General features: G+C 43.6%; 3 protein-coding genes and 1 long non-coding RNA gene across 13 annotated transcripts in view; 3 read left to right on the top strand and 1 right to left on the bottom strand.

Moving 5' to 3' along the window:
* ANKRD27 (ankyrin repeat domain 27) overlaps positions 1-13,832 on the top strand; it is a 45,498-nt gene extending 31,666 nt beyond the window's left edge. For 2 of the 3 annotated variants that reach the window (XM_063334537.1, XM_063334536.1), the window contains exons 22-29: positions 3,870-3,992; positions 5,780-5,977; positions 7,176-7,295; positions 7,891-8,052; positions 8,946-9,054; positions 10,426-10,507; positions 11,008-11,080; positions 12,703-13,832. In XM_063334537.1, the coding sequence (XP_063190607.1) occupies positions 3,870-3,992; positions 5,780-5,977; positions 7,176-7,295; positions 7,891-8,052; positions 8,946-9,054; positions 10,426-10,507; positions 11,008-11,080; positions 12,703-12,975 (1,140 nt within the window). In that variant the 3' untranslated portion in view covers positions 12,976-13,832. The remainder of the gene's footprint in view (positions 1-3,869; positions 3,993-5,779; positions 5,978-7,175; positions 7,296-7,890; positions 8,053-8,945; positions 9,055-10,425; positions 10,508-11,007; positions 11,081-12,702) is intronic. The other variant, XM_063334535.1, reaches the window with a different exon arrangement.
* Positions 13,833-16,615: 2,783 nt separating this feature from the next.
* Positions 16,616-21,005, bottom strand: PDCD5 (programmed cell death 5). The gene is made up of 6 exons (XM_063334539.1): positions 20,870-21,005; positions 19,733-19,773; positions 18,802-18,863; positions 18,284-18,375; positions 17,992-18,063; positions 16,616-17,583 (listed from the first exon to the last, which is right to left on the bottom strand). The coding sequence occupies exons 1-6, from the start codon at positions 20,933-20,935 to the stop codon at positions 17,536-17,538; spliced, it is 381 nt and encodes a 126-aa protein (XP_063190609.1). The 5' UTR covers positions 20,936-21,005; the 3' UTR covers positions 16,616-17,535.
* A 1,139-nt stretch (positions 21,006-22,144) lies between these two features.
* LOC134515494 (uncharacterized) lies at positions 22,145-25,870 on the top strand. Of its 6 annotated transcripts, none has more exons than XR_010071031.1 (7): positions 22,145-22,309; positions 22,755-22,847; positions 22,974-23,084; positions 23,201-23,305; positions 23,382-23,513; positions 23,731-23,955; positions 25,077-25,870. It is a non-coding gene; the product is annotated as an uncharacterized LOC134515494 (long non-coding RNA). The 6 variants fall into 6 exon arrangements; XR_010071028.1 differs by having other exon boundaries at positions 22,750-22,847; XR_010071030.1 differs by having other exon boundaries at positions 22,145-22,406; positions 22,750-22,847.
* Positions 25,871-25,970: 100 nt separating this feature from the next.
* Positions 25,971-27,098, top strand: part of LOC134515492 (neural-cadherin-like) — an 83,294-nt gene continuing 82,166 nt past the window's right edge. For 2 of the 3 annotated variants that reach the window (XM_063334531.1, XM_063334529.1), the window contains exons 1-2: positions 25,971-26,562; positions 26,734-26,812. The gene's annotated coding sequence lies outside the window, so the exon portion shown is untranslated. Of the gene's footprint in view, positions 26,664-26,733; positions 26,813-27,098 lie in introns of all 3 variants that reach the window. The other variant, XM_063334530.1, reaches the window with a different exon arrangement.

Below are 27,098 nucleotides of genomic sequence, written 5' to 3'. Positions count from 1 at the left end.
CACGTCAATATTGATTCTCTCATGTTTTATTCCAGTTAGGTGGTAGAAGCAAATTAATTTATGAACTGATAGAGGAAAGCACTGTTCAGTTGTTAAGCAAATATCATTATCCTAGTTTACAACATAACTTAATCTTCGTAATTATTTCCCGGTCAACCCTTAAGTCATTACAAGAAGCAGCAATACATGCAATGGTGATATTTACCATTTTCCTGGCAAGTAGTAAACATAAATGTATTACAATTAACTTTTCACAGACTTTGTGAAAATCTAAGCCACATCATGAAAATATTTAAAGAAAATTAAATATAGTGCTATAATCTGATGGAAAATTAGTATCTAGGCTTGCTCAATAGATATCAACAATGAAAAGCATAAAGAAATCTAATCTGACAGAATCACCTTATTTTTTGTGGCTTTACTTCCCACATTACCCAAGTTCATGTAAAACTGTTCATTATAAAAAGAATTGTCCAACTGAAGGGGATGGCAAAAGTGACAGCTTGCATATCTATTACAAAACCACGGCAATTTAAAAACTCTAATTTTGTTCCGGCAGCCCGAGGTCTGTCTCCGTAGGAACAGAAGCAGCAGTAGGGTCAGTGGTGCTGCTGTAGATTGCCGCTGTGACAGCCAGCTGAGCTTGGCAAGAGGAGGCGTTGAGAAAAAGTGCTATGAAACTGGAAGATTAAAAAAAAATAGCATGCTGTGATTGTTCAGGAAGCCAGAGAACAACCTTTGTCATCATCGTAGCATCTGCAAACTTCAGAAGCAAGTATGCTTTAGATTGGAGATAGTGATGTTAATCAATGACAGTTATTTTAGTTAGCTGACTCAATGGCAACTAATTCTACATTTTGAAAATAAAATTTTGCCCACTTAAGTAAATTTCCTGTGTCTGTAGCAAGAAAGAAGTATTTTGAGACAGTATGGAGGGAATATGTGTATAGAAAGGATTAAACTTTATTCTCACAATATGCAGTTTTGCAGCAGCTTTTTTGAGAGAGGTTCTCAAACTGTACTTTTGATGTATTTAGTGCTGAATGGGTAGAAAATTATTGTAGCTCCGTTATTGGTGGAGACTGTTAAGAGTTGCTTTAGCCCTGTGTATATTGCTTTGAACAAAGCCTTTATATGGTTGTAAGTCAGTAAAGTATAGTGTAGAAGTAGTCGATACTGCTTAACGTCAATTTTCGATCTTTCATTCTTAGTGATTAGATTAGTAGTGCGGTGTACGCCATGGCTCCTTAGTGATGGATGAACCATTCAGATTTCAACAAAGATACTTAGATTTAAAAAACAAGCAAATAAAAACCCCCACCCTTTTATTATTAGAGTGGGATAACACTAGAACAGAGCTGGGAGGTTACAGAACCTCTTCTGTTAAAAGTATTTGAGAAGAGATTGGTCAAACTTCCATCAATGGTGTTAAGGAAGAACTGACTTTGTCTCAGTGTAGAATACTGGATTAGGCACTCTTCTCAAATTCCTTCCACCCAGCTAGTCTTGACTCTTCTGGTGGAATGGATATGTGTAAATCCAGCACAAAAAAAGCAAATCCCTTGTATAAAATAAATCTTGTGGAGCAGCTAAAAGCCTGGCATACAGGGTACAGCACGCCTGGAGTGCTCTGCTAAATGTTCCAGGGAGCGTGTTTCTCTGCAGTGTAAAGAAGGTTTTAGATGACAAGTTAACTGGCAAAGGGAGATGATGGACAGTTTCCTGAGATGCTTCACTCTGTGTCTGCTTAAAAGTACATTTGAACTTTTGACCCCAAAACCTTTAAACCAAAAAAAAAAAGGCTAGTCCACTGTAATTATAAAGAGGTATGCATGGGAATAGCATTTTCAGATTTCTGGTCAGACACTGGTATTAGTACTTTGAGAGCTGCGTATTTGGATAATGAGAGCAGCAGTACGGAGTTGTGATAGAAGAAGGAGAAAGTGTCAGTGGTGAGAGTCTTGGTCAGTCTGCAGGGAAAGGGGGAAGTGAGGTGACAGTAAGATTTGTTATAGACGTGTACAAATGTAGAAAATAGTAAATTATCGCTGATCTAGCCTTCTGTAAACAGACAAGCCTGGGAGAAGATTTCTTTTTACTCCAGAGAACGACATGGAATTTGCAGGGAAAGTAATATTCCCTGTGAAAAACATGTCTTTTCTGTCTCAATTATGTTATCATTCAGAATCAGGTATATGGCCCGTACTGGTTGTCCTAGGCTTTATTCCAGCTGAATCTATTTAATTGGATAGATTATTAATGTGTGTTTGGTTTCCTATTACCTTAATGGTAAGAAGCAGAACTTGCTGACGAGCCTGGCATGGGCTGCCCAGAGAGGTGGTGGAGTCTCTGTCTCTGGAGATATTCCAAACCCACCTGGACATTCCAAACCCACCAACGTTCCTGTCCAACTGCTTTGGGTGACCCTGCTCTGGCAGGGGCTTGGGCTGGATGATCTCCAAAGGTTCTTCCAGCCCCCACCATTCTGTGATTCAGTGAAGTGCGAGAGTAATTACAGTGGGAGGAACCTGCAGAAAATTCGTTTCTTCCCATTCTCTTCTTGACTAGCATCTGTAGAGCTCTTGGATTGGTCCAGTTCTGTGGCACCAGACTCAACCCACAAATCTAGCAAAGGTGCTTCTATCTCCATTTCAGCAGAAAGTGGTTCCTTGATTTTGCTCCGTGCCACTGTTCGGTGGGAGGCAAAGGGCTAATCTTTCTTCATGGTAACAAGACGACAGATCTTTTGTCAGCTCTCGTAAAAGCTGCTAAAAAAAAAAAAAGGCTAAAAGGAAAACCCTTCACAAGATGGCATGTATTACAGCTTCATACCTGCTGTGTAATCCTGTAACATGCTGTGTCTGGGAACTTCCCAGAAGGTCTGCAGGAGGTCTGAAAGATCTAGCCTCCACACACAGGTGCCCCCATCTTCCTTCTGTCTCGGTTTTTGAGTGCTGTACTGTTAGTCCTTTTCATGCACCTACAAAAAGGTGACTGTTACTGTATTGTCCTTTGCGTTATGAGGCCAGTTTAATTCCCACTTCTCTCTTGAGTTTCTTAATGACTTGTCTCATTGAGCATAATACGAACTCAGAATGATACACTAGATAGATATCAGGCTTAACATTGCCAGGTGGCATAATAATGGGGACTCACAGCCACTGCTACTTCTAAGATGTCTTCATTTTACAGTGGATTAATGAATTTCAAGGTAAAAATGTATTTCTTAAACAGCATTCTTTTTTGTTGTTGCATAAAATATATAATATAATATGTTAATATAAAATTAACATGCAGTAAGCATCACTGTTTTCAAATTGCACATGAATGCTCTGAGTCCTAAGACTTTTCTTCATTTGAAGGGCTTCTGTCTTCCTCAAAAATGAGGCATTGTACATTGAGGAAAAAGTGAAGCTGTCAAGCTCCTGGGAGGTGACAGACCTAAGAAAAGTCAGTGCCCATGCAAAGTGTTGGATATCGGTTAAAGGTTGTCATCCTTTTCACCACTTATGTTTGTTAAAGCTGAGGATGAAACAAAATTTGCATTGATATGAGCTGGCACAAATCATCTGAGCTAAAAGGATTTGGAGGGTTTGAGAATGGGTGAAGACTGAGGTCTTGATCGGGCATCAGGAAGTCATTTATCATTAACTTCACTGCTCTACTTGATGCACTAACTAGCTGCTTCGCCAACAATAATGTTTGATTTTTTAATTTGGCCTGTGGGCAGCAGATGCCAGGAGGTAGCTGTTTAGTCTCCCTGAGATATTCACAAGTATGTTTGTCAAATCTTACGTGTCTACACATGCACATTTATTAGGACATGGAACCTGCAGGCTCTATAAAGGCGGACTTGCTTTTTATGCCAGGTACGTTATCTCTTGGAATGGATGGAAGAAGACTTAGAAGATGAGGATGACACAACCACTACATCCAAACCAGAATTCTGCCATCCATTATGCCAGTGCTCAAAATGTGGGCCAGCACAAAAGGTTGGAATATTCATTCTTTAAACTAAATAATAGTTTATATTCTTGTAGTGAAACTTCTAGCTCTAGGGAAGCAGCATTCGTATTGCCCACTCTGTATCTCTGTCTAAAAAGCAATTAAACATACACAGAACTTAACAGAGTTCATCTGATGTCATGAAATTACTCTCTTTTTAAATGACCTGTATAAAATTTTGGCTATAGGAGCAGTATTTAAAGACTTGCTCAATATCTAATGGAGAGAAAAAACTTTGCAGTTTGCTTTTAGAATGTGTGAACTGCTGTCATTAAGGTTGGACAGCTTTGAACAAACGGGAAAAATCTTTTTCTAGGCCTCAGTTTTTTCCTGGTTCTCTTTTATAGTTTATATTGCTAACTGCCACAGAGTATCTACTAATCTGTTAGTAATCAGTTTAGCAAGGAATACCTGATAATCCTATAATCAATGTAATGCTGATAAAATCTTTTAAATTGCGTGGCATCTTTCATGCAGGCTATATCTAAAACCTCTTCAGACATTAAATATAATTGCAAAGACTTCCTTTCCCCTTATTTATCACAGATTGTAGAGGAGAATCAGGCTTTACGATACACTTTTTTTTTTTTCTTGAATTTAAATAAGGAATTATGCCAGCTTCTTGGAAATAGAAAACAAATTACTTGTCTTTCAGGAAGAAAATGTATTACTATGTCTGAAGGTATATGTAACTGGATAAGTCATTGCAAAATAAACCAAAGTATACATTTTCAGCATATTGGCTACTTTGAAGTAACAGTATCCATATCAATTAACTGAGACAATGTGAGACGGCTTCACTTCTTCTCTATGTTATGTTTATTTTATATCTCTCTACCTTATGTTTATTTTGTGCAGGCTAAGAGTATGTTAGTTGTCCTTAAACGCTTCACATTCACACCGTGCTTTATTCTCTGGTAATGTGAGTCCGGGTCCCCTCAGCACAGAGATTGTGTGCTAAAGATGCCAGAGCCGGAGACCGTAAAGTTCATTTTGCTGAACAGGGGAAGGAATGGCATTTGCCGTGGAATTTACTCGCCTGCTCAAAGAAACGTAGAAGGAACTTGCTCGCTAATCTTAACCACTGTCTTAGGTGGGCACACATTTGAAAGCACAGCGAGGATAAGCAGAATGAGAGATTCTCCTTCACTGTAAATGTCAGGCACCTACACAGTTTGCGAGGAGTGAAAAAAGGTGTTCTGTGCTGCTGTATAAGCGGTCTTCCAGGTCGTTTCCTCATCTTGACTCCTCATGGGAATCTGTTCTCTGGGCCAGTGTTGCTTCCGCATGAATAAAATTGATTTTAGTTTTTATCCTTATTATGTCGAGCTTTATGTAGCAGTAAAATAGGTGTGTAGTGTCTGTCTGCAAGAGCATGAATGTCTGTATAAGTGAAAGTAAATCATAATGTTAACACTCTCCATATGGATGAACATCCTAACAGCTATATGAAAGCTGTAAGTTTTACTGCCATCTCAACTTGTGCTGCTTTAGCCTCTTTTTATATCATGAATACTGTGCCTGGAGTTTCTGTGTATGAAGCTATCATGTTAGAAGAAAAGAGAGAAAAATAAAACTCATTATTCTGTTGAAAAATGCTACCAAGCTGCTCTGGGTCACTAACCCTTTTCCTGAAGGTCTCAAACAAGGCTCTGTAGCAGAAGTTCCTGTGATGTCCATCTATCTGTATTGTATGTACTTAGCAGGTATTTGGCTGCTTTTTGGTCAACAGAATGATTAATTATATAGCTCTGTTGTGTATTTTCCTCAACAGAAATTTGGAAGGATCTCTGCTAATGGACTTGGGGTCAATGTTTCGAACCGGGATGGTTTCACGCCGCTGCATGTGGCTGCTCTGCACGGACACTCCGAGCTGGTCTCTCTCCTGCTGAAACACGGAGCCAGCATCAGTGCCAGGAATGTGAAACACGCCGTTCCTCTGCATCTGGCCTGCCAGAAAGGTCACTTCCAGGTAGCAGAGCCTCCTTATAAGTGCAAACTATTTAACAAACTGCCAACAGAAAGCAGTTTTGTGAAATTATCAACAAATTGGTAATTATCATAATAATGATGATGATAATCAACAAGACTCAACCAGTAACAGTGAAAATTAGTTTGGTGATTCTGTTTTTTCTTTCAATGTCTAAAATCTCCAGGCAGAAAGGGGATCTTTCAACTGAAGCAGTTGCAGTAGGCACATTTTTTTTTCTAAATGACCTGAAATAACTGTTTAATGAAAGTGCTGCAAATAGCTACTGTCGTACATCACTTTAAAAATACCTTGTGCAGCTGAATTTTCCTATGCGTTTTCTCTCTGTCCCTTCTATTCAAGGAGGTTTGTGTGTACATCTCTTGGTGCAATGGACTTGGTATCTTCAATAGCCACGGTATTAAATATTTACTGTATTTTCCACTCATTTAAGTAGATTGTGAGCCAAGTGGAGCTGAAGTAGCAGAAAACCTCATGACATATGGAAGCATAAGCAGTGTAAGAGAAGCATCAGCTAGTGAGGGGAGGCTGTTAATACAGGAGAGAGGGGAAATGAGAGGGGAAAAAATAATGATCGTGAAAAAGCAGGTGCAGATGGGCAAATGGAAACATGCAGAAAAGTGGAAGACTGGGGTTTTAAGAATAAGGATCTGAGGACTGCAAGAGGAAAAAAAAATTGAGATAATTGTGAAGTTAATGGGGAGACAGAGCGCTAGGGGAGCAAGAAGAAAATGAGAATGCAGCTGGAACTTGTAGTTCAATGAAGTTCTCTGAACTGGGGTATTTCCAACATAAAGAACTCTGGATTCCAAGTGTTCTGATGAGTTCAGAAAGGGGGAAAGGATACTGTTGCTCTGGTGGTTTGTTTTTCATGTTTTGTTAAGTTACTGATTTTGTATGGTTTTAACACACTTTGAGTTTTATTTTCTGGCCTTTCAATTGCTTAAGGATGTTTTAAAAGTGTGTGATAAAATACAAAAATCAGTGTGACAGGAAGAGATGCTTGTCGTTATCATCCGTTTGGCAAAGATGAGATTTGTTTTCCCTGTCTTTTTTTCTTCCATCTCTTTTTCATTCTAGATTTCAAAAAAAAATTTTTAAAAAAAGGAGGTGGGGCATTCACCACATGATTATGGTTAGTTGGTATCTTAAATTACAGCGTTGTTACTTCTTTCAATAGGTGGTAAAGTGTCTGATGGCTTACAACGATAAACAAAATAAAAAGGACATATATGGAAATACTCCTTTAATTTATGCATGCTTGAATGGTCAGTATGAGACTACTGCCTTGTTGTTACAGGTAAGATCACTGAAAACAGCATGTTGAGAATAGTATTTCTTAAGCGATATCTGTGCTTATCCAGTACTGTCAGTATTTTTAGTTATGCATTTCTCTGTCAAAACTAGTCGGGGGAAAAAAGAAGAGTATTTGTTATCTCACTCCTTTCAATCTCTTCCCTTTGTGTTTTTTTTTATTAGATAAATATTACTAGCTGTTGTACAGCTAGCTGCTTTTATGGAACTTTTTTGTAGCAAGTGTTTGGTTTTCTTGCTTACGATTCTATCGCGTATGATTTTTTGCATTTTTTTTTTATTTTGTTTTTTAAATATTTCTTAATCTTGGAATATGTCTTAGATACATGCAAAAATGAAATGAGCTGATCCACGATATTGTGGCTATGAGAGAGGAGGAAATAATACAATCAGGTGGCTTATTGTTGAACTGGTGATTGCTAGCCGATGCTTTCTGCGTTTCATGTACAGCTACAAGGCTTCTCTTGCACTGTTCTCATTCATACATTGAAAATAAAAGAGGAGGAAAACAGAACGGTAATGTGCTATCTTCCTTTCATGCTACTCTGTCTTTGTAACTTCAATTTTGTCTTGCTGTCCAGCGTGGAGCTGCTGTTAACCTTTCTAATGCCAAAGGGAACACGGCGCTGCACGAGGCCGTGCTCGGCAGGCACGAAGCCCTGGTGGACTTGCTCCTTCGGAACGGTGCCATGACGCACGTAAAGAATGAGAGGAACTGCACCCCCGCAGACTGCGCTGAGCCAGTGAGTGCAGAGATCGTTTCTCCCCTTGGATTTTCCTAAAGTTCTATATGCACCATGTAGGAAGGAAAACAAATATAACTATTTGTCACAACAGTATTTGCCAAGACTTCCGCATTTAACAATTATGCATGATACAGAGACTAAGATGCCTGTTCATTGGACAACGTACGATATGACACCTGTGGCATAGGAGACCTGTTGTGTTTCTAAAATGAGTTATCCTAGACAAAGGATGAGTCTAGAAAGAGTGAAAGCACATACGTGAATGAAAATGACATTAAAATCTATGCTAGTAGTGGCAGAGAGAGCAGAAGAAATACTGAATGTAGGAAAATGAACACCTTTCACTAATCAGTTATACGGCTGGCAGTCTTCCTTGTTCCTTTTTGCCTTTTGTGCCTTTTGGTACCTTTTATCTTGTCATCAATAACTCTGACCTTCCCCTTTATTAATAGCAATAACATAATATGTAATATTAAACTGTAAAGAGTTATTTCACTCTTTAAATTATTTGATGCATAGTCCCTATCTTTCTGTGTTTAAATAGCCTCTGAGATGTAGCATAATGACCACAAAATTCTATTCTGAATCAATTTTAGTATGTGCATTACCATTTAAACTGAAATTAGCTTAATCATAAATAATACGGTTTAAAATAATAGGTCAAGGCTACAAAATCATCATTCTGATACAGTGCCACTTGTGGAACACTGATTTTGTCCCTACTCAAAATTATACAATTTAAAGTTTGTATTTATGAGGTATTTTTGTGTGCGTGACATTCATTTTGGCAGCAATTAATTAACACGCTCTGCATAGACTAGAATCCTAAATTGTACTGATGTTTTTCTTTTTCTTTAATAATGGTGAAAATGGAAACTTTTAAAATTAAGAATTCAAATATCATTAAGTTGCTGGAAACAGCACCGAGCTACGTACCTCCATCAGCAGAGACAGAAAAGGAGCGTGAGCAGCATGCTACTATCAAGATAAGAAAAAAAGGTACCTGTCATATTTCCGCTGGTATGCATAAAAAGTGATTTAGGAATTAATGTGTGACTACATCCAGTATTTTGTGTAATCGATCTACTTACAATTAAAGAGGAGTCAACTATTTTGCATATTTATAACAGGTAACACCTAAAATACTATAACTAAATGCAGCAGACTTTGTATTATATTCACGACATTGCTGCAAACTCAGTTTTCACTTTTTTGGGGGGTGTGTGTGAATTTTACGTACAAAAGCATTTTGTGTTAAAAAACATGCCACATTTGAGATGATATAATTAACCATGTAATAATTGTCCATTTCAGTGCAAAGTAAACCAGATTAATTTACATCACCTTTAGTTGTCATTTACATTGCCCTAAGTAGGATAGGGAGTGGCTCTTCCATTAGTTACTGTCTCTCGTATTGTGGGACAGAAATAAGAGCTACGAAGGTGACTGTCCAAGCCATTGAGCAGGGTTTGCAGAAGAGTGACTTTCAGCAAATGGCAGCATGTAGAACAGCCGAAGCAGGTGTGTTGGGACGCGTGGTAGAGTTTGACAACGCAGATGAGCCGATGTCATGGCTTACGGACACTTGAAAGAGTGGTGTCACCCTCTATCCTCGCCTCTTCCTTCTTGCCCTCAGCTTCTGGTCTTGCTTATCCACTGCTTTCCTTATGCTGGCTCAGAAGTTTTTCAGATGAATTTTCAAGCTGATGCAGTTCAGTAACCGGGGGTGAGGGGTGTAACAAGTTTTGTGCTGAGCAGGACGCTCTGCGTGGCAAAGGACCTGCCGCTGCCAGGACTGCCACAGGGAAGACAACAGGGCTTAGGGAAGATGAGGAGCAGGAGCGCCCATTTCAGCATCCATAAGCTTTAGTTAAACTTTTCAAAATAACTCTTGCCTGCTTCCCCAGGAAAGATTGTGAATGTTTTGTTAATACAAAACCAAAATTAATCACAGTTTACTGATGCTCTAGATGGATACAGTTCTTTCAAATATTATGAGAATAGTTCTAAAAGAACAATAGAAGACACGAGTAAGTAATATTAACAAAGAGGTGGTATAGCATCTGTGTGTTAATTCAGGGTTGTAGAAGTTGGAATTAAGGGCCTCAAAGTGCAGGATTACACAGTCTCCTCAGAAGTTTGGCCAGTCATGCTAATCTGATGAAGAACGCTTACTCTTGCAATTTAAAATGCTTTAAAATTTCCAAAGATAAATTGTGACTCTGATTCAAGTTATTACTGTTATATTTGTACTGTAAAATTTTAAATCTAATGTCAGTAGATACGACTTTTCATTCAGAACTTGTTTTTTTTTAATTCTTAAGCCTGACTCAGTTGTAATTTTAGCTGCCTGTTCTTTTAAACCCCTAGTGAACTCTAAACCGTGTGAGAAAGCCGATGATCCCATAAGCAGACAACTTCAACTGGTCCAATCAATTAACAGATTTAACAAGTAAGCATAGAAGCTTCCTCAGAAGTACGTTTATCGTTTCCCATAAGCGAACAAGCAACACAACTGTTGATAAAGCCCCAGAGGGGCTGAGGCGTTGTTACACATCACGTACACGCGCGGTGGTGTCACCAGGCAGATGTTGGAGGTGTGACACGCTCCTGGTGGTGAGCAGCAGGCGAAGGAGCACTGGCAAATGCATTTACAGTTGGGTTTGCACGAATACTTGGTGTACCATAAATGAATTTCAGAGCCAGACTGCTTTACAAACATTATCTTAGCGCTTCACTCAGTGGTTGGGTTTTGCCGATGATCTTTTTAAACGTTAATGTATGTTCTGTGGTAAAATACAGGAAATACTGGTAGCCTGTCACTTTTCGGAGGTGGTGTCAGATCGTGGACTTTCTGTGTTGAGATGGTGCCACCCTGTGGATTTTCTGTGATCGAGGCTTTTGTGGAAAGACTTCAGTAGTTAAATTTACTTTCTTTAAAATATTTTTTAGAGCAAAACATTTACGGAGAACAATAACAAGAGATAAAAGTGTCCCTAATTTTGACTCTCAGTTATTGCATCAGGTAAGTGGAAATACTTGCTTGAATTACTTGTATAATACGGCAAATCTGTTTGTTTTGTCTGCCATTAATATAGATAGAGAGAGCAGGAAAGTTTCTTTACAAGTGGTTGTTGGTGAATCCCAAAAGTTCTGACCTGTTTGCTAAATTGCTAATGTTTCGTCATTGTTCAGACTTCAGTGGTGGTTCTATAACACTTGTTAAACGTCTTAGTCTTACTTTTAAACCTCTAAGCCTCTTATTGCAGGCTTCATCTCTCTGCCTTGTTTTCTTTGTCATGTCTAGCAAAATCTAGGTTATACCGAGGCTCATCGGAGCTGTAGCCAAGCAGAGATGCTATTTACAAGTTTTCGGTAGATTAAAATCAGGGTTTGCATGCTAAGTCCGCTTGTAGGAGGAGGTTGTTTGCGAGGGTGATAGCAAACTGCGTGTCAGCCATGACAGAAGTGCATGTAATCAATTAATGTGGGGTTGGGGGTACCGCGGCACCCTACACCCTTCCTCCCTTCCACCGCCTCTGGCTCTCGCTGGGCCTTCTGCTGAGCCATTCCAGCACAGCAGATCGAGAGAAAAACTGACCTATTCAAAAGAAAACAGATCTCTACCAGGTTAGTTCAGTAGCTGCCTGTTATTAGATTGACATAGCCTTGGAATTGCAGGCTCTGACACTCATCTCCGTCTAGAAAATGGAATACTGTTCTATTTCGTAGAGCCCTTGTAAGATTGAACATTTGCAAAGAGGCTTGAGAATGCCAAGCTTATGCTATAAAACGTGGGATTTAGATTTTATAATTGTGGATGGCTGAAGGCGGTATGTCATGCAAGTACAGCAGGTGTCAAAAAACTAATATGTGACCATGATACATAGCGCTTTAACCATGATATGTGTGACTGTCGTGGCTTTGTGAATTTACAAGTCATACACCTCATACAGGGTTTAAACACGTGCAATCTCCATCTGAAACTTTTTCAAGATTGTTGCAATTATTTCAGTCAAAGGGTATCATAATTAATTTCTGCCTTTAGTTCTTATCTTAGAAAATCTGTCACTAGCGTATTTGGATTCTCTTTTTTTCTTAGTTATTTTAACATTTGCAGAGTGGCTCATAATCAAGGAGATCCACCCACTCTGAAGAGTCAGGAGCAGATATGGAAATGGAAGAATAGTTGGAATGACCAAAAATAGGTGTGGGGAGGGTAGGTGTCTTTTCCTTGGCGGATGAGATCTGGGACAGGGAGGTTTTGCCTTCGTCAGTGCCTGTTGAGCCTGTCTCTATTGACTGCTTACACGTTCCTTAATGGTGTAAGGGACAGCTGTTAATTTCAAGTACCTTGATACTTGCATTACAAAAGGTGATTAGAAGAATTAGGATGAGATTGGGATAGTGCAGCGAAAATAAGTTTTGGAATGCCTTCGTTTTCCTTTTAGTTCTGGTACTGATTTGTGTGTAGCCTGAGGCAGGTTGACCTCTTCTTGTTTGCTCATTTGTAGACCGAATATAATTATTGTCCTACAAAGTATGCTATTTTTAATCCTTGGCTGTGTTCCCAGTATAAAGAATACCATGAAATTAATGTGGTAATTATATTCAAGCAACGCTATATTCATTTTTCTGTCCTCACAGTTAGCTATTAAAAGCTTTGATAAAACCAAGTTAAAATCCGTTGAAACGCTGGACCAGAGCAAAGTTAAGATTACTGACGCAGGATGCAGTGGTGAGTTTGTGAAACATGATGACATGATAGAAGTTCCTCACAGGAGTAAATTAATGCACCGAAGACACACTGTTGATGTGACACTTCCAGCGGAGAATGTCAGCGATAGTTTATCCAGCCCTAGAAATCCAAGTATTTCACAATCAAGAGACTGCTGGGATGACTTGCTTTCAAAACATTGACAAGGAGGCATGAGTTTGATGTCGAAAGCTGAGGAACTAGGTGTTGTTAATGTCAATAACCCTTCACTGTGTATCAGAGAATTCAGTGATGCTTGCAAGCCTGCCCTCCGAACGGAACGTGAGGATGCCTCTTCAGCAGAAACAGAATGTTCCTGGCACTTTCGGAGACTGAATCCTCAGTTTATGTTGGAGGGAACTACACGGCCAGAGCATTACTGATCTCAACAAACAGGGACGTACCGAGATGTAGACAGCAAAATTGCTTTCCTATTCTACTTAGCACTTACTAAAAAATGATATGTAACAGTAAACCAAACCAAACCCTGTATTGTATTTTTCAGACACCCACTTTGTTTAAAAGTCTTTGAATAATTTTTGCATTTTCAGTTTTTATCACTACATTGGATAAGCATATATAAATATATATATATTTATATATATATATATAAAGATATATTGGATAATAAGGTATTTATTGCCAAAGGTAATTGAAATGTCTCTATTTTTATTGGAATGTTACAAACCGTTATAGTATATATTTCTGTATATTCCAGTAGCTGGGAAAACAATAGTCCAGAACATCTGTGACGCCACATTAGAAGCTTATGCTTGCTATTAATGTGAAGGGATGTAATCCTTGCTCATTTCTTTGCAATGTTCCCGTGTATTGGACCTGCAAGATCAAGTTCTTACACAGGAGCCAATATACTTGGAAAAAGTAGAGAGCCCTTGACAAAGCTAAACTTTGCACTCACTGTTCACAGCCTAATTAAAAAAAAAAAAAATTTGCAGAGGCAAGCATGTATAAGGACATGTATGAGGACAAAAGTGTTTTGTTTTATTTGTTTTTTTTTCTTCCTCTAAAGCAGGTCATGCAAAAATGCACAAATATTCATGATTCTGAACATGGGCAACATCTGCAGACAAAACTGCTGCTTAGGAGCCTGCTCTAGACTGCTCTTTAAAAAGGTGAAATTCCAATTATGAAATGCCCTTCTCACATCAGTAAGCATTTGTTGGAATAGGCCAAATATTACCTCATTGCTAGAGGTGATTGCTGAAGAATTGAAAGCTCACAAGTACCTATGAGACGGCTGCTTAGATTTGGACTTCGTTGCCTAACTGTTTTGGTTATGGTAGGAGAATGTGTAAATAGCACAAGCCGGGTTTCTAAGTGCAGTATTTTTTATTCTTGGCTCATCACGTCCAGCTTGCATTTTATTTCATAAACTATTTGTATGAATAATTCTATTTCTTTTAACTGTGGTATTAGTAAACTGCTTGGCAAAGTACAAAGCTGGAAGACATACTGGTGATTTTTTCAAATAATTTTTTAATCTAAGAGGCAAAATGTGCAGTAAGCGCACATACGGACATTTAGAGATGAGGGTCATGTGTTTATTTTTCTAATAATTTATGAGTTCATCTGATTTTCTAATGTGCCTTGGATTTGTGCCAAATGATGGAAAGAAAAAAAACTAGTAAAATAACTCTTGAAAAATGTTGTTTTCTTTGAGTGCTTTTTAAAAAGCATTGCACCTTTTATGCAGATTTCCTTGCTTTTGTTTTTGTAGATGTTTGAAGACTTCACCTGGTGTCTGTGTGTAAATTGAGGGATGTGTTGGAATTTACTCTCAAGTCCAATACGAACTTCTTCCCCCCTATGTTCATGAGTACTATTACTAGCTTGTCTGGTTTTGGATTTAAGGCATCGAGGTGTACAATATAAAGTTGTTAGTGAAACTGAACGCTTTCACATAACTTCCTTCTCTAGCTCTACATTTCCATTAAAAAAAAAGAGAGTAGGGTGGATGTTCAGCTATTACAAGCCAAAAGACCATAAGAGATATGAGCAAGTTTTTTTTCTTCTTTCGATGCTATAAGGATGACCTAGAGTAAGGCGCTTATCCTTACTCGTAGCAAAAATAAGCTACGTATTACTTAGAAAGTTTAAGATATAAGTGAACTTTCATAGATCCAATTTCTAAACTACATAGTGAAAATTTTGCTTGTGTTTTAATTATACTATGTATTTAACTGTATGATTCTTGTCTTAAGACTTCTCGACAACGTGGATGAGAAAAATCAGTTTATTAGCTTTTTAATACTGGTGATACTACGCTAGAGAGTGTAAGTACAGAAGATGGTGTTGTAACTGCCAAACAGGAGGTAGCACAACGACACCAAGTTCAGCATCAAGTCTTTTTTCTTAATCCTTAATAAGCACAGTGCGGTTGAATAGCTTCGGAAACAGGTTTTAAGATAGCTCATTTAATAACTTTGAAAAGGGTTAGAGATAAGTGTCAGAGGATGTGAACTCTGAATTTAGTTATTAGCTTTTTTCTATTAAAAGCAAATTTTGAATACAGCAGGTTAGGGAAAACAACTTGTTCACACTTACATTTCAAGCATAAAGTACTTAGTTGTAGTCTATGTGAGTGATGAAACAGCTTCAACACTCCCAGGTTTCAGCCCTGATATGAATGGTTATGTAATTATTGGTTAATTTTACTCTTAAAATTTAAGAATGGGCCAGGCCTTGAAGTATCTCTTGCCTTTGAAAAACTCCCTCCCCAATGAAATACAAAATTTGCAAGAAAAAAAATGTAGTAGCTTACTAAGGTAACTTAATGCAGACTTGGTGCATACTGCCTGCTGTATTTTGTAACAAAATCTGTATTTTGTAACAAAATATGTATTTTAAGATATCTAACAGAATATTTTTTCTTTAGAGTTTTATAGAAAAAGTACAATTTTATTAAAATAACCTGAGTTTTCTATTCTATTACAGTATCAGAACAGTTGTCCTTGTGAACCTGAGGCTGTTCAAGTGACCGAGCTACCCTTCAGTTTTATTCAGCATTCAGTCTAGGATAAAGCTTATTTACAGACATTTTGGATGTATAGTGTATGTATAAAAAAACCCCAACACTTAAGTGTCAAACAGTTCCACTAGAATCTAAATGATGGAAAGATGACAACTAACAAATTATTTAGGTAAATTAAATAGTTTGCAAGTTTCCTTTGACATGCTTAAACAAGCTTGTAATTAAAAAAATACTTCAGTATTCAAAAATAGGATTACCAAAGGCTAAACTGGAATAGGATTTGAAGGGAGCACCCCTGGCAGCTTCCCCTGGCAACCTGTAGTGCAAATAAGTCAACTTCGTGACACTTGCCACGTGTCTGCAAAGCACGTTACTGTACTCTGCAGTTTCATCACCAAAAGGTTGCAAGTTAAAATAAATCCAAAGCATTACCGCACGTTTTGACAACCGAGATTCTGGAACAGCCTTTTTAGAAGAACACCAATGCAATAAAGCTCAGGTTGTTATAAGTCGAATTTGATAAACTTAGGAATGGGAATATGAAGCATGGATGTTTAGGATTATCTGTAGCCCTAAGGATAAAACTTTTAAACTAGCTATCGACACACCTTGGCTTGAAACTCTTCGCGTTGGTCAAGGGTCATTAGTCTAAAGAAATTTATCATACACCCATGATATTACTAAAGTTAAGGAATCCTAATTACCAATGCGGACAAGCAAAATGCCCAATCTAGTCCAAATGAAACAAAAATAACAATTGTTTAAATACTTTTTAACCACATTCACACAAGATGAAGAACACCCACTAGTGCTCACTTTAAACAATTTTATTAATTTCCAAAAAAACACTGCAGTTGGGATCATACACATTCCTGTTGTGTCAGAAAAGGGTTTTGTGATGGTAGAGTGTTTATCAGCGCGTTACAGTATTTATCCTACATATTTCCGTAACCATATTTTTGAATAAACGTGTAGCACAAGTTCAGTTTTACTTTATGCATGCAGGAGTTGCAGAAAGTTTAGGAAAATGGTCTTTTTTTCAAGGTAAGAAACACTCCAGCCATTTGATAAAAATGGAGGTAGTTTTAAGAATATACGATACCAAGTGTCTGAACAGTGCTGTATTACACCGTTAACTTGCTTGTTTTGAGATAGCCTGATTATTTCGTAGGGGAACAGTTCAGTTGTATGCTGGTTACAGTTTCTTTACACAGATTGCCTGACATCAAGTTCTCTGATCCAAACACTACTTTGATACCTTCACTTTATTTTATAAATTTCCAGTAAGGACTTGAGAGCCAGCGAGTGCTGGACAGGGGCTCAGGAAATCTCGTTCCTAGCACTTCTGTGACTTACAGCCTGGAGGTAAGTCTCTAAACTGGAGAGAGTGGCTGTTCCCAGCTTTGCACTTGGCTCCTCCCCACGTTACGGTATCTCCAATAGCCACAAGTTAAGTGTGTGCAGTTGCTGAAAGCATAGCTTACACAGCGAGTAAGGGGCAACAAAATGTTCATGCTAACGAAGCAGTGGGGAATCCCACTGCTCAGCCTCTTATACTACAAAAATTTAAGTTATAAAATCCCCTTCTCAGATTTATTTTACAAGTTCATTTGCCTTTTTGTAAAAAAAAAAAGTAAATAAGCGTAAACATTTTCAGATCTTGCATTCTGCCTGATAAAAGAATGTTGCCTTCTTCCAGGCCTTTTGTTTGGCAGCCAGTCTTACAGTAGTATTAATAATCATCCTCTTCATCAGAATCCAATACTTTCCTTCTGTTGAACTAAAATGAAATACGAAATGTGAAAATAGAAGGGTCACAGTAAATCCAACATAGAGCAAGCCTTTCAAACTCTGTGCATTTGACAATGAATGCATTACATGGGAGCAGAACATTCACCCCATCACCCACCTTCCGCCCAGAGTCCCTGCCTGGCATCTGGCATAATGGCCCAGGACAGACACGAGGTAATCTGCCTCGCGACAGAAGGCTGATATCCCAGTGCCAGCATCTGCAAATTTTACTATTGATAAGGACTGCCGTGATTTAATCCCAGCGCTTAACACTCTAGGTTAGAGAGGTGGTAACTACAAAGTTAAGTTCTACCCTGAACCAAAATGGTCCAATACGTGCAATTTTTCTGCTCTATTTTATAACAAATTAAAATAACTTTTAGGAAATACAGCTTACCTTTACCGTTGTTTTCTTTTCTGTTTGCTGACTCACTTTTTCAAGTATTTCTATCAAACCTTGTTCTGATACCTAAGAAAGCAAAAGAAAAGCTGTATAAACACATTCTGAGATGGTTAGTATCCAACAACCGAATCATACTTTCCCTTCTTATAAAAGGCATTTGATGGAATTATACAATAATATTTAAAGCTCTCAATTGCCTTTTTCATATTAAAAACATCCCTTTTTCAGAGTGAATTAGGTTTGAAAATTAATATATGTGAGAAAGAATAAGAAAAACATAACTCACCTTTCCAGCTAGCTGTCCAAATCTTGCCATCTGTATAAGATAATTCTCTACTGCTTTTGCTTTGTCTGGTTTCACAAGTGCTAAATTGCTTACTGCAACAAAAACAGGCTCCGTTCATTTTGTTCTAAAACATACTCAAATACCTTCACTAGTAACTAAAAAGTGACAAATGTCCCTAATGAAACCATCTTCTTCATGCCAGGGTCATGAAAGAAGTTGAAAAAGGCATTTACATTTATGTAAAATAAAGATACAAGATAATTATGTTCCTTATCCTTAAATATATGTTCCTAATTAAAAAAAATATTTTGATTAACTATCATCATTCAGATGTCAGTTAACCTCTCCCCTCCAATCATCAATATCACCAACTGAAAAGCTGTAGTAGTTTTATCTTCCCATCAGCAACAGCATTTTTCTAGTCTGGCCTCTATACAAACACATACGTGCTTGATTTGAGCAGCACCGGAGTACACAAAATGAGATTTTTTTTATTAGAAAGTTACTTGGATACTTACATCTTGCACGAGCTGCTTGATCTAGAACTTGAGCTAAAATTGTATTTCTTATCTCTGCTTCCCTGTAATGAAAAGTTAGCCACACATTAAAAGTGGGCATACTCCGTGCAATTGCAAGACAGAACCAAACCTTACTATTTATTTAGAACTTTTCAATAAGTCTTCATATACTTATAATATTTAACTAAGTATTTGCAAAACTGGCAGTTTATGCTTTTCAGTTAATACAAACTTTTACTGTGAAAAGTCTAGCTCTTTAAATACTCATTTTCAATTTTCTACTTAGTGCAAATACTAAATGCTGTTTTCCACACTAAGCTCTGATATGAATCGTTTTGTTTCATATTTTTAACTGCAATAGCTGTCCCAAAAAAATCCAATCAATTAGGAAAGCATGTTCCTGTTGCACTAACAGAGCCAAATCCAAACTCATCACTCGGACAAAACTCCAGTTTGGGAGGAGTTCTGCCAGCCTTCAAGATTTTCCTATGACCAACTCTGAAAAGCCGAGGTTTCTGAGTTCCAGAAGGAGATGACAGTGGGAGTGATGATGCTTCCCCAGAACATCCTGTTAGATCACTAAGGGGCATGAGACTATTGCACTCAGGTGAGTCCCAAAGCGAAAATGAGCTGCTACTGCTGTTTTCCTCCACGTCCTCCCTCCCCAGTCAGGGTTCAGGCTGCCTGACAACTGTTGTAGATCATCCGAGAGAGTCAGGGCTTGGGAGTCACGCTTGGATCAATCAGATTTTAGCTATGCTTGGATTAAATCTTTGACATTTCAGATTCTTTGTTGGTGGTTCTTCCAATAAAAACAAAAAAAATCAGGTGAGTGTTCCAAAGAAATTAAATACCCCCCCAAAAAATTAAAAAAGCAAAAGGTTCAAAGCTATTAGATGTAAAACCAAAAAGTGATAGTTCTCATTGATACCTCTGTTTTGCTTCCTGTTGCGATGGATCACCGGAAGGATCCTACAGAATGAGATCAGAATAAACACGATCACCCAGAAACATTCCATACAGGATAGTAAGTTTAAATATTTCAGCAGAGTCAACGTAATCTAAACCTGGCTGCTAAACTCGCCTGACCACGCACGAGATCCTGAAAATAAGAATTTGCTGCCCTAGCAAATAAATATGCCCTACCATGCTTTCCTCACAAAGCAGTAACACAAACTAGCGCAATGACGAGTGCTACTGGATCTAGCCAGAGACTGTTGGTTTGGATATTAAAAGGCTTTCCTGTAATGTCTAAGATAATAAACTTTCCCAAAGCCCAGAAAACAGACAAAAGCATTTTAAACTCATTAAAGTAAACTAAGGACAAATGAAATTCATGTAACACTTTATCAATACAGAAGAAAACACAGCCCTAGCATGGTATTTTGGGACTAATACAGGCACCCGAGATCACTATTCAGAAGCAAGTAACAAAAAAAAAAAAAAAGGAAAACCCCTGAACTTTATGTTGAATTTGCACCTCCAATTTTATAGGTAACATTTCAAAGTGTGAAAGCACAACGGGAAACCATACGGAGAGAGGTAACGAGGCTGATGGTGGGCATGGAAGGAACCTTCGCAGGAGCGGCAGCACAGACCGAGCCGCCTCAGCCCCGGGAACGGGGAGGGCTGGACAGGCTGGCGCCGCGAACCCGCAGGATCGCCAGCGGCACGGAGGGTCGGGCAGGGAGCGCGTACGCGCTGAGCCGTCCGCGGCAGCGGCCGGGGCACCCGCGGCGGGCAGCAGGAGGCAGGCCCCAGCCGCCCCGGAGGAGCGCAGGCGGCGCTGGGGGCCCGGCGGCCGCCCCCTCCCCCAGTCCCTGAGGTCGCAGTCGGCGACGTTTCCAGCCAAAGCACCGAGCGCGGCCGGGCCGCCTCCCCCCGGCCTCCAGCCCAAGCCTTTATTCATGGCGAGGCCTCCTCAAGGCGCGCCCCCTCCTCCCCGCCGCTCCCACTCCCGCATTCCCGAGCGGCGGCCGCCACACAGGCCCGGAGGAACCGGGCGCTGCCGTGCCCGGCGAGACCCCGGCGGCAGGGAGCGGAGCGGGGCGGGGGCCCCCCGCCTTACCCCGTGCTTGGCCTGCAGCTCAGCCAGACGCTGCTGCCGCAGCGCCTCCAACTCCTCGTCCGCCATGGCTGAGGGGCGGGCGCCGCAACCGCCCCACCTCGCGCCTGCGCCGCCGCCCAGCGGGCGAGCGCGGGGTCGGGCCGTCCCCGGGCGCCGGCCTCGGCAGCGGCGGTGGGGCCGCCCCCGGCGTCCGGAGGGCTCCCCCTGGTTCTCCACAGCCCGGCTCCATGCAGCAGTTCGCAGCCCCTTCCCTGCCGCGTCCCGGCCCGCCGGGCGGTGAACCTGCGAGCGGCCGCGGCGGGGGAGAAGCTGTGAAGAGGAAGCGGGGCAAACTGCAGCCCATTTTTTGAGAGCTGGTGGCAGGAGGAGCCCGGGCCGGGCTGGGCCTGCCGGCTCTCGGGGTCCGGGTCCGCGGGGGGCGGAGCGGGGTGGGGCCGTTACGCCGGGTAAGCTGGTTCTGGCCTGGTTTGTCCTGGTTTGAGCGACAAGGGACTCATTTATCCTCTAATGCCTGGCAAAACCGCACTTTTAGAAGACTCTAGTGTCTGAATTTGTGAAAATACGTATTTTATTTCATAGCTAGCTATGGTGTGCGTGTTTCAAGGTCTCGGTGTTTTCGAGCTCGCCAGGTGCAGGGATGAGCAGGAGCGAGACCCGGACGCTCGATGCAAGCTGACAGCAGGATTATCTCATACATGAACGTCACATTCGATAGAAATTAGAGAGTTTGCTGAGGGAAGACGGGAAGAAGGCGGACACCCCCCGGGCGCAGACGCCGGGCGCCTCCACAACTCGCCAGAGCTCCCCGGAATCTCCTCGTCACCCCCCCGCGACGTGTCCCCCCCGCAGGCGCCGGCCCACACGCAGACGCTGCGGCCGGTGCCCCCCGAGCTGCAGGACCCCCGCCCGCCCTCAGGGACCCCAGGGAGCGCTGAGGAGGGGGGGGGCGCGCAACGGGTTTATTTTGTGCTATCGCACACAAATCTACAACATTTTTAACGAGAAAAAGGCGGGTTTGGGTGAATCCCCTTCCCCCGTCAGGTTCGGCCGCGCATCCCCGTCGCCACGGCAACGGCCTGGCGGCCCCGCCCGCCCCCGTGCGTCTTCACCACGGCAACCGCTTCCGGATGGATGGGCGGGAGGATGGGCCAATCACAGCGCGGGTGCCGCGCTCCGATTGGTCAAATTGCCTCGCCGGGGTGGGGCGCGGTGGGGATTGACGGCGACGACGGGCTAATGAAGCGGGGCTTCTTAAGGAGGGGGGCGGGTGCTGGGGCCGTGTCCGATGGGCGCACGGCGCGGGCGGGCTGGGGCGCTCCGGAAGCAGAGGAGGCCAGGGGAAAATGGCGGCCAGCTCGAAAACAGAGCGGGGCGGCTCGGGCGGAAAGTGGGGCCCGGCGGTCGGGTCCCCAGTCGAGCAGGGGCCGCCACGGGCACGTGGTGAGGCAGCGGGGAACATGGCATGGGGCCTGAGGGGCCCCCGAGGGGGGACGGGGGAGCTGAGGGGACGCCGAGAGGGATGGAGGGCGCTGAAGGAGTAAGAGAGGGCCCTGCGGAGCGGGGGGCTGGGGAACGGGGAGCCTGAGGGGCAACGGGAGGGTGGGGGGGATAAGGGGGAGGGCGGGAGGTCCTGAGGGGGAATATTGTAGTGGGCTGAGGGGGTACATGAGGGGGGTGACCTCAGGGGAGACCTGGTTTGGGAAGGGTCGGGGGACCTGAGGGAACCCTGAGTTTGCCGAAGGTGGGCTGAAGTGGGCCCTGAGCTGGGGCGGGCGCTGTGAGGGGAAGATGGGGATGGGCTGAAGGGTGATGGGGGAGTGCTTTGGGGGGGTGGGGGGGAGAGTTGGGGGTCCCTGATGGTGCCACCCCCCTTCTCCCAGCTCAGTGGGCAGCTCTCGCCCCGGCTCTTCCACAAGCTGCCCCCACACATTTGCATCTCCCTGAAGAGCATCTTGGCTGAGGACTTTCTGTGAACGAGGTGAGGCTCTGGGATGGAGATGATGCTAGTGGGGGCGGCCCCCTTATCTCCAGGGGGGTGACACTGGAGCTGCCATGTCCCATGTCATCCCCCCCACCCTGGGACATCTTCCTTGTCTTCTCTAAGTGTGGCTGCTATGTCCTCTCCTACACCAGCAGCAGTGGCGACAATGATTTATCCTCCTACATCTATGACCTGGACTGGTGTGAGCTCAACGTCCAGAGCAAGCTCAAGCTGGTACCATATCCTTCCCCTGTGTGGTGGACCCTTCCCTCCTCCTCCTGGGAGCTCCCCCAGCGTTTGGGGTAGCTCAGTGGCCGTCCCCCTCCCACACTGTGTTCCTGCTCCTGCAGGTGTGGCAGGTTCCTCTTCCAGGATGAGGAGACCTACAGCAACCTGTATCTGACAGTCTGCGAGTGGCCCAGCGACTCCTCCAAGGTTGTTGTCTTCAGCTTCAAGTGAGTGCGTCCCACCTCTACTGCTATATAGCCCCCCAGCAGGGGCCTCCTCCTCACTGTCCCCCTTCCCCTACAGCACCGGCTCCGCCAACAGCCTCCTTGTCAATGTGATGATGATGAGCAACAAGAACCACTGGGACATTTACATCAGTGCTGTAGCCACACACCCCCCTCCCCAGTTGCCGGGGCACAGCCTTCACCCACCAGGGTGAGCCCCTACTGTGCTGCTGGCCCCCCCGCTCCCTCCCAGAGCCCTCCAGGACACCCTAGGGTCCCTTGTGTTCCCCTAGGGCTCCCTGGAGCCTTCTGGGACCCCCTGGAGATCCCTGGAACCCTGCCACACACCCTCCAGGACACCCCCACCCTACTGGGGCCTGCCTCAAGGACCCCCTGGAACCACTGTGACCCCCTGTTTCCCCCACCAGGTGACACCAGCTCCTGCCAAATCCTCTTGGAGTGCCAGAGCCCACCAGTGCATCTTGGCAAAATGACAGATGACTGAGTGAGAGAGGAACTGAGTGGGGACACCCTGGATGGCAGAGAGAAGGATAACGGAGTGCTGCATAGCGGAGACAGACAGGGGGCTCCGAGGGGATGAGAGAGAGGGAAAAGAAGAAAAGTGCTACAAGGCGCTGTGGAGATTGAGGAAGGTATTTATTCTAAACCTTAAAAAGAGAGTCAACTGAATGATGTTTTTTTTTCCCCCCAATATTTTGACAGAGCGCACTGAAGTACTTTATTTCTGTCTCACTGTCAGTGGCACATTTCCCTGGCAGTTCAGTAGCACCTGAGCTGCTGCCCAAGCATTCACACACCATTCATGGTGTCGCACACACACGCACTTACTCCCATGTGCACTTCCTCCTTCTTCAGGCTTGACCCTCGGTTTCCCACAGCAGTGTCTCAGGTGCCAAATTTTATAAAATAATTAATTTAATTGGAAGGTACAGCAGCAAGAACAGCCCAGGCTGGATGCCTCCAAAGAGAAGAACTCCGAACAAAGAAATCCCTGGGCAATGATACCCTTGTGCTCTCTACACCCACCCCTCCTGTGCCCTTCACACACTGTCCAAGTGTCTTTTAGCCCAATGGTTAGGGACTTCTAACACCTTATTGGTTTTTTTTTCCTGTGTCCAGGCAGGCTCTTATTTTGTTGATTTGCAGATTTAGACGAGGGCTGGAGCATCCATATCTTCTGGTTTACATTCCTTTTGCACCTGCACTTGCACATGGAGAACCAAAGAGTCTCAGACTTGGGAAAAACACTACCAAAACATCACTGTGATACCAAAACACTTTGCCATACTAAAGGCTAAACACAGCACTGCATCAGCTGCTATGAAAATTACTAAGGAAAATAACTTTGTCACAGCATAAAGGCTTCAGCAAATCTAGTCACTCCTAAATAAAGCTAGGCAAACAGCACAAATCACACCGTTTTATAATCCTGAGTAATTTATTCTCACTAAAACTTACTTATTTACATTAAACAACTAATATCCCTCAATGCTGAGCAGTGCAGCTGGCCCAATGTCCCTCCTCCTTGGGTGGCATGCAGAAAACCCCGTAGTCCAATTATAACTATGTGTTTTGGAGAGAGATAGTGTAGTGGTATCAGTTCCCAGCTGTGCGAGCTAAACTGGTGCCAGAGGAAAGTCAAATACTCTTAGAGTATAAGTGTTTTTAATGAGTGTATGTAAACGTAGGCACACCTTTTCAGCATGGAGTGAATGACCAAGCTTTGTTCTTTATTGTTTCTTTTGCTCTTCAGGCTTTTACCTGTCCCTCTTGGCTGCATCGACCCTGTGAGTGAGGTGAGTGGTGGCAGCAGAAGCAGTGCGAGGGCTGTAGCTGCGGCAGTGGATCCATCAGCGTGGATTCTGGTTACGGCCCATATATTCCCTAAATATATACATTTGTGTGTGTGTAAATAGATGCATGAGTGTAAATGTCTGTGCTATATATGGATTTGTGCAGACAGAAAGGAAAAATAAAAAAAAAATTAATACCAAAAGCCAAAATCACCAATTCTTATGTTGTGGATAAGGCATCAGCCCAGCCTCCCTCCCTGATCTCCAGCAGACGCGCTGCTGTCAACACCCCCCGGCCCTGGTGCCCCACACGGAGCGATGCAGTGTCCCTGGGGCTTGTTGCGGGGGCAAAACCCCTGGTCCGCAGGTTTTTGGTGCGGAGGCGCTGTCTGTCGCTGCCTGGGCTGCGAATGCAGAGGGCAGAGCTGGTCCCTGCCTGGACTAAAGCGGGCTGAGAGCGGTCACCGCTCGTCACCCTCACGCGCGCCGGGAGCGGGGTAACCAAGCGGGTGCTGCCGCCCGGCGGCTGGAGGCTGGTCCTGCAGGTGGGGAGCCGCGCGTGCGCTGTGGCCACGCCCCCGCCCCGCCTTGGCCCTGGCCCCCGGCGGCGCTGTGCGCTGGTTCCGCAGCGCGTGCGCGGCTTGGCGGAGGCCGGTCCGGCGGCGGCCGCCGAAGAGCGAAGCAGGACCGCCGGGACTCCGGCGAGCTCCGCGCCACCTGGAGCGGGATCGGTGCCGCCCGCCTGGCCTCGAGAGCGCCATCGGCTCTCCAGTATCGGCTCTTACGCGTTACCGCGCCCCCGTCAGTTTCCCAGGTGTCCATCTCTACGGCCCCGCGGTCCTCCAGGGCCCCGGAAGTGCCTCCTCAGTCCTCCGACGCGCGTCTCCATGGCGCTTTAGTCCTCCAGGACCCCCTAAATGCTCATCAGTCTTCTGGAAATCATATGCTTCCAGCACTCTTCCGAAACCATAAAACACGATTAACAGTTAACCACAAAAATATCTGAAGATCGTAAAAATAAAGCGACCCCTGCAGAACTGTCTTCTCCACAGCAACAACTGGGCAGAACTCACACAAAAGTAGTAAGGGAATCGCCAGAGGCGAGTCCCAGATGGAAATAAAAAGGGGCGGCGCTCTGCCTGCCGGGAACTGAAGGCCGGGGGAAAGCAGCGGCTCCTCTCGTCGCCGCCTTTATGTTTTCGGGGGCGGTGGTGGGGTTGGCCCCGCCCCGCCGCTTTCCCAGGGGATTGGGCGGTGGGCGGTGGGCAGGGCCCGGGTGCGGGAGCCGCAGCCTGGGCCCAGGAGCCGCAGCCTGGGCCCGGGAGCTCGCTCTGCCGCGGGGCGCCCCGGGGCTCGGCGCTGTGCCGGGCCTTCGGCTGGGCGCGGCCCTGGGGCGGGCGCAGGTGCTCGGGCAGGTGCGTTGTTTTGGCGCTGAGAGAGGCCGAGGTGAGAGGGCTGAGCTAAGACCTTCGGGACCAGTAAACATCCAGCCGCTTGCCTAGTAGAAAGTTGACTCGTATGCTGCTTTTTTGTTTCCTTTTTTTCAGGTCAGTAACTTCGTAATGAGTGTTTAGGGGGTGCCTAGATGGTTTAATAGCATGCTTTCCTTTATTCTAGGAGTGCTGCATTTTCCTAGAGTTCCTGACTTTATTGAATATGGGGCTGTGGTTTTTTCACCAGTTTTGCAGTATGCTGCGTAAGTTGCTGATATTGTTTCTCTTAATTGGGTTGATGATGAGATTATTTTGTAGGGGTTAGGGTGAGCATTGTGTGTGCATCTGCACATGGCATTTCAGCATTTCTCAAGAAAGCAGGGATGTAAGGCATGGTGTTGTTCAGGGTATGGCATGGCTCGTCACTTTTCCCCATTGCCCAAAGAGTGCCACGGTGTCCCTAGAGTTTTTGCAGCTTGCAGCAGGCCCCTCGTAGATTGTGTCAGGGCATCGCTTACTTTGTGGGTCTGTAGAGAGCCCAGAGTCTGT

The sequence above is a fragment of the Chroicocephalus ridibundus genome, chromosome 4 (assembly GCF_963924245.1).
Source record: "Chroicocephalus ridibundus chromosome 4, bChrRid1.1, whole genome shotgun sequence".
Lineage (NCBI taxonomy): Eukaryota > Metazoa > Chordata > Aves > Charadriiformes > Laridae > Chroicocephalus > Chroicocephalus ridibundus.
The sequence above is the reverse complement of the archived record's forward strand: the minus strand, read 5'-3'. Positions and strand labels throughout refer to the sequence as shown.

What these genes read in the sequence shown, in the direction of transcription:
- PDCD5 (XM_063334539.1), bottom strand. Translation starts at nt 20,935, where the DNA reads ATGGCGGACGAGGAGTTGGAGGCGCTGCGGCAGCAGCGTCTGGCTGAG. An exon ending in TCAAGCAGCTCGTGCAAGAT is followed by an intron (nt 18,376 to 18,801) that starts GTAAGTATCCAA and finishes TTTTTGTTGCAG; the next exon opens with TAAGCAATTTAGCACTTGTG. An exon ending in TTGGACAGCTAGCTGGAAAG is followed by an intron (nt 18,064 to 18,283) that starts GTGAGTTATGTT and finishes TTGCTTTCTTAG; the next exon opens with GTATCAGAACAAGGTTTGAT.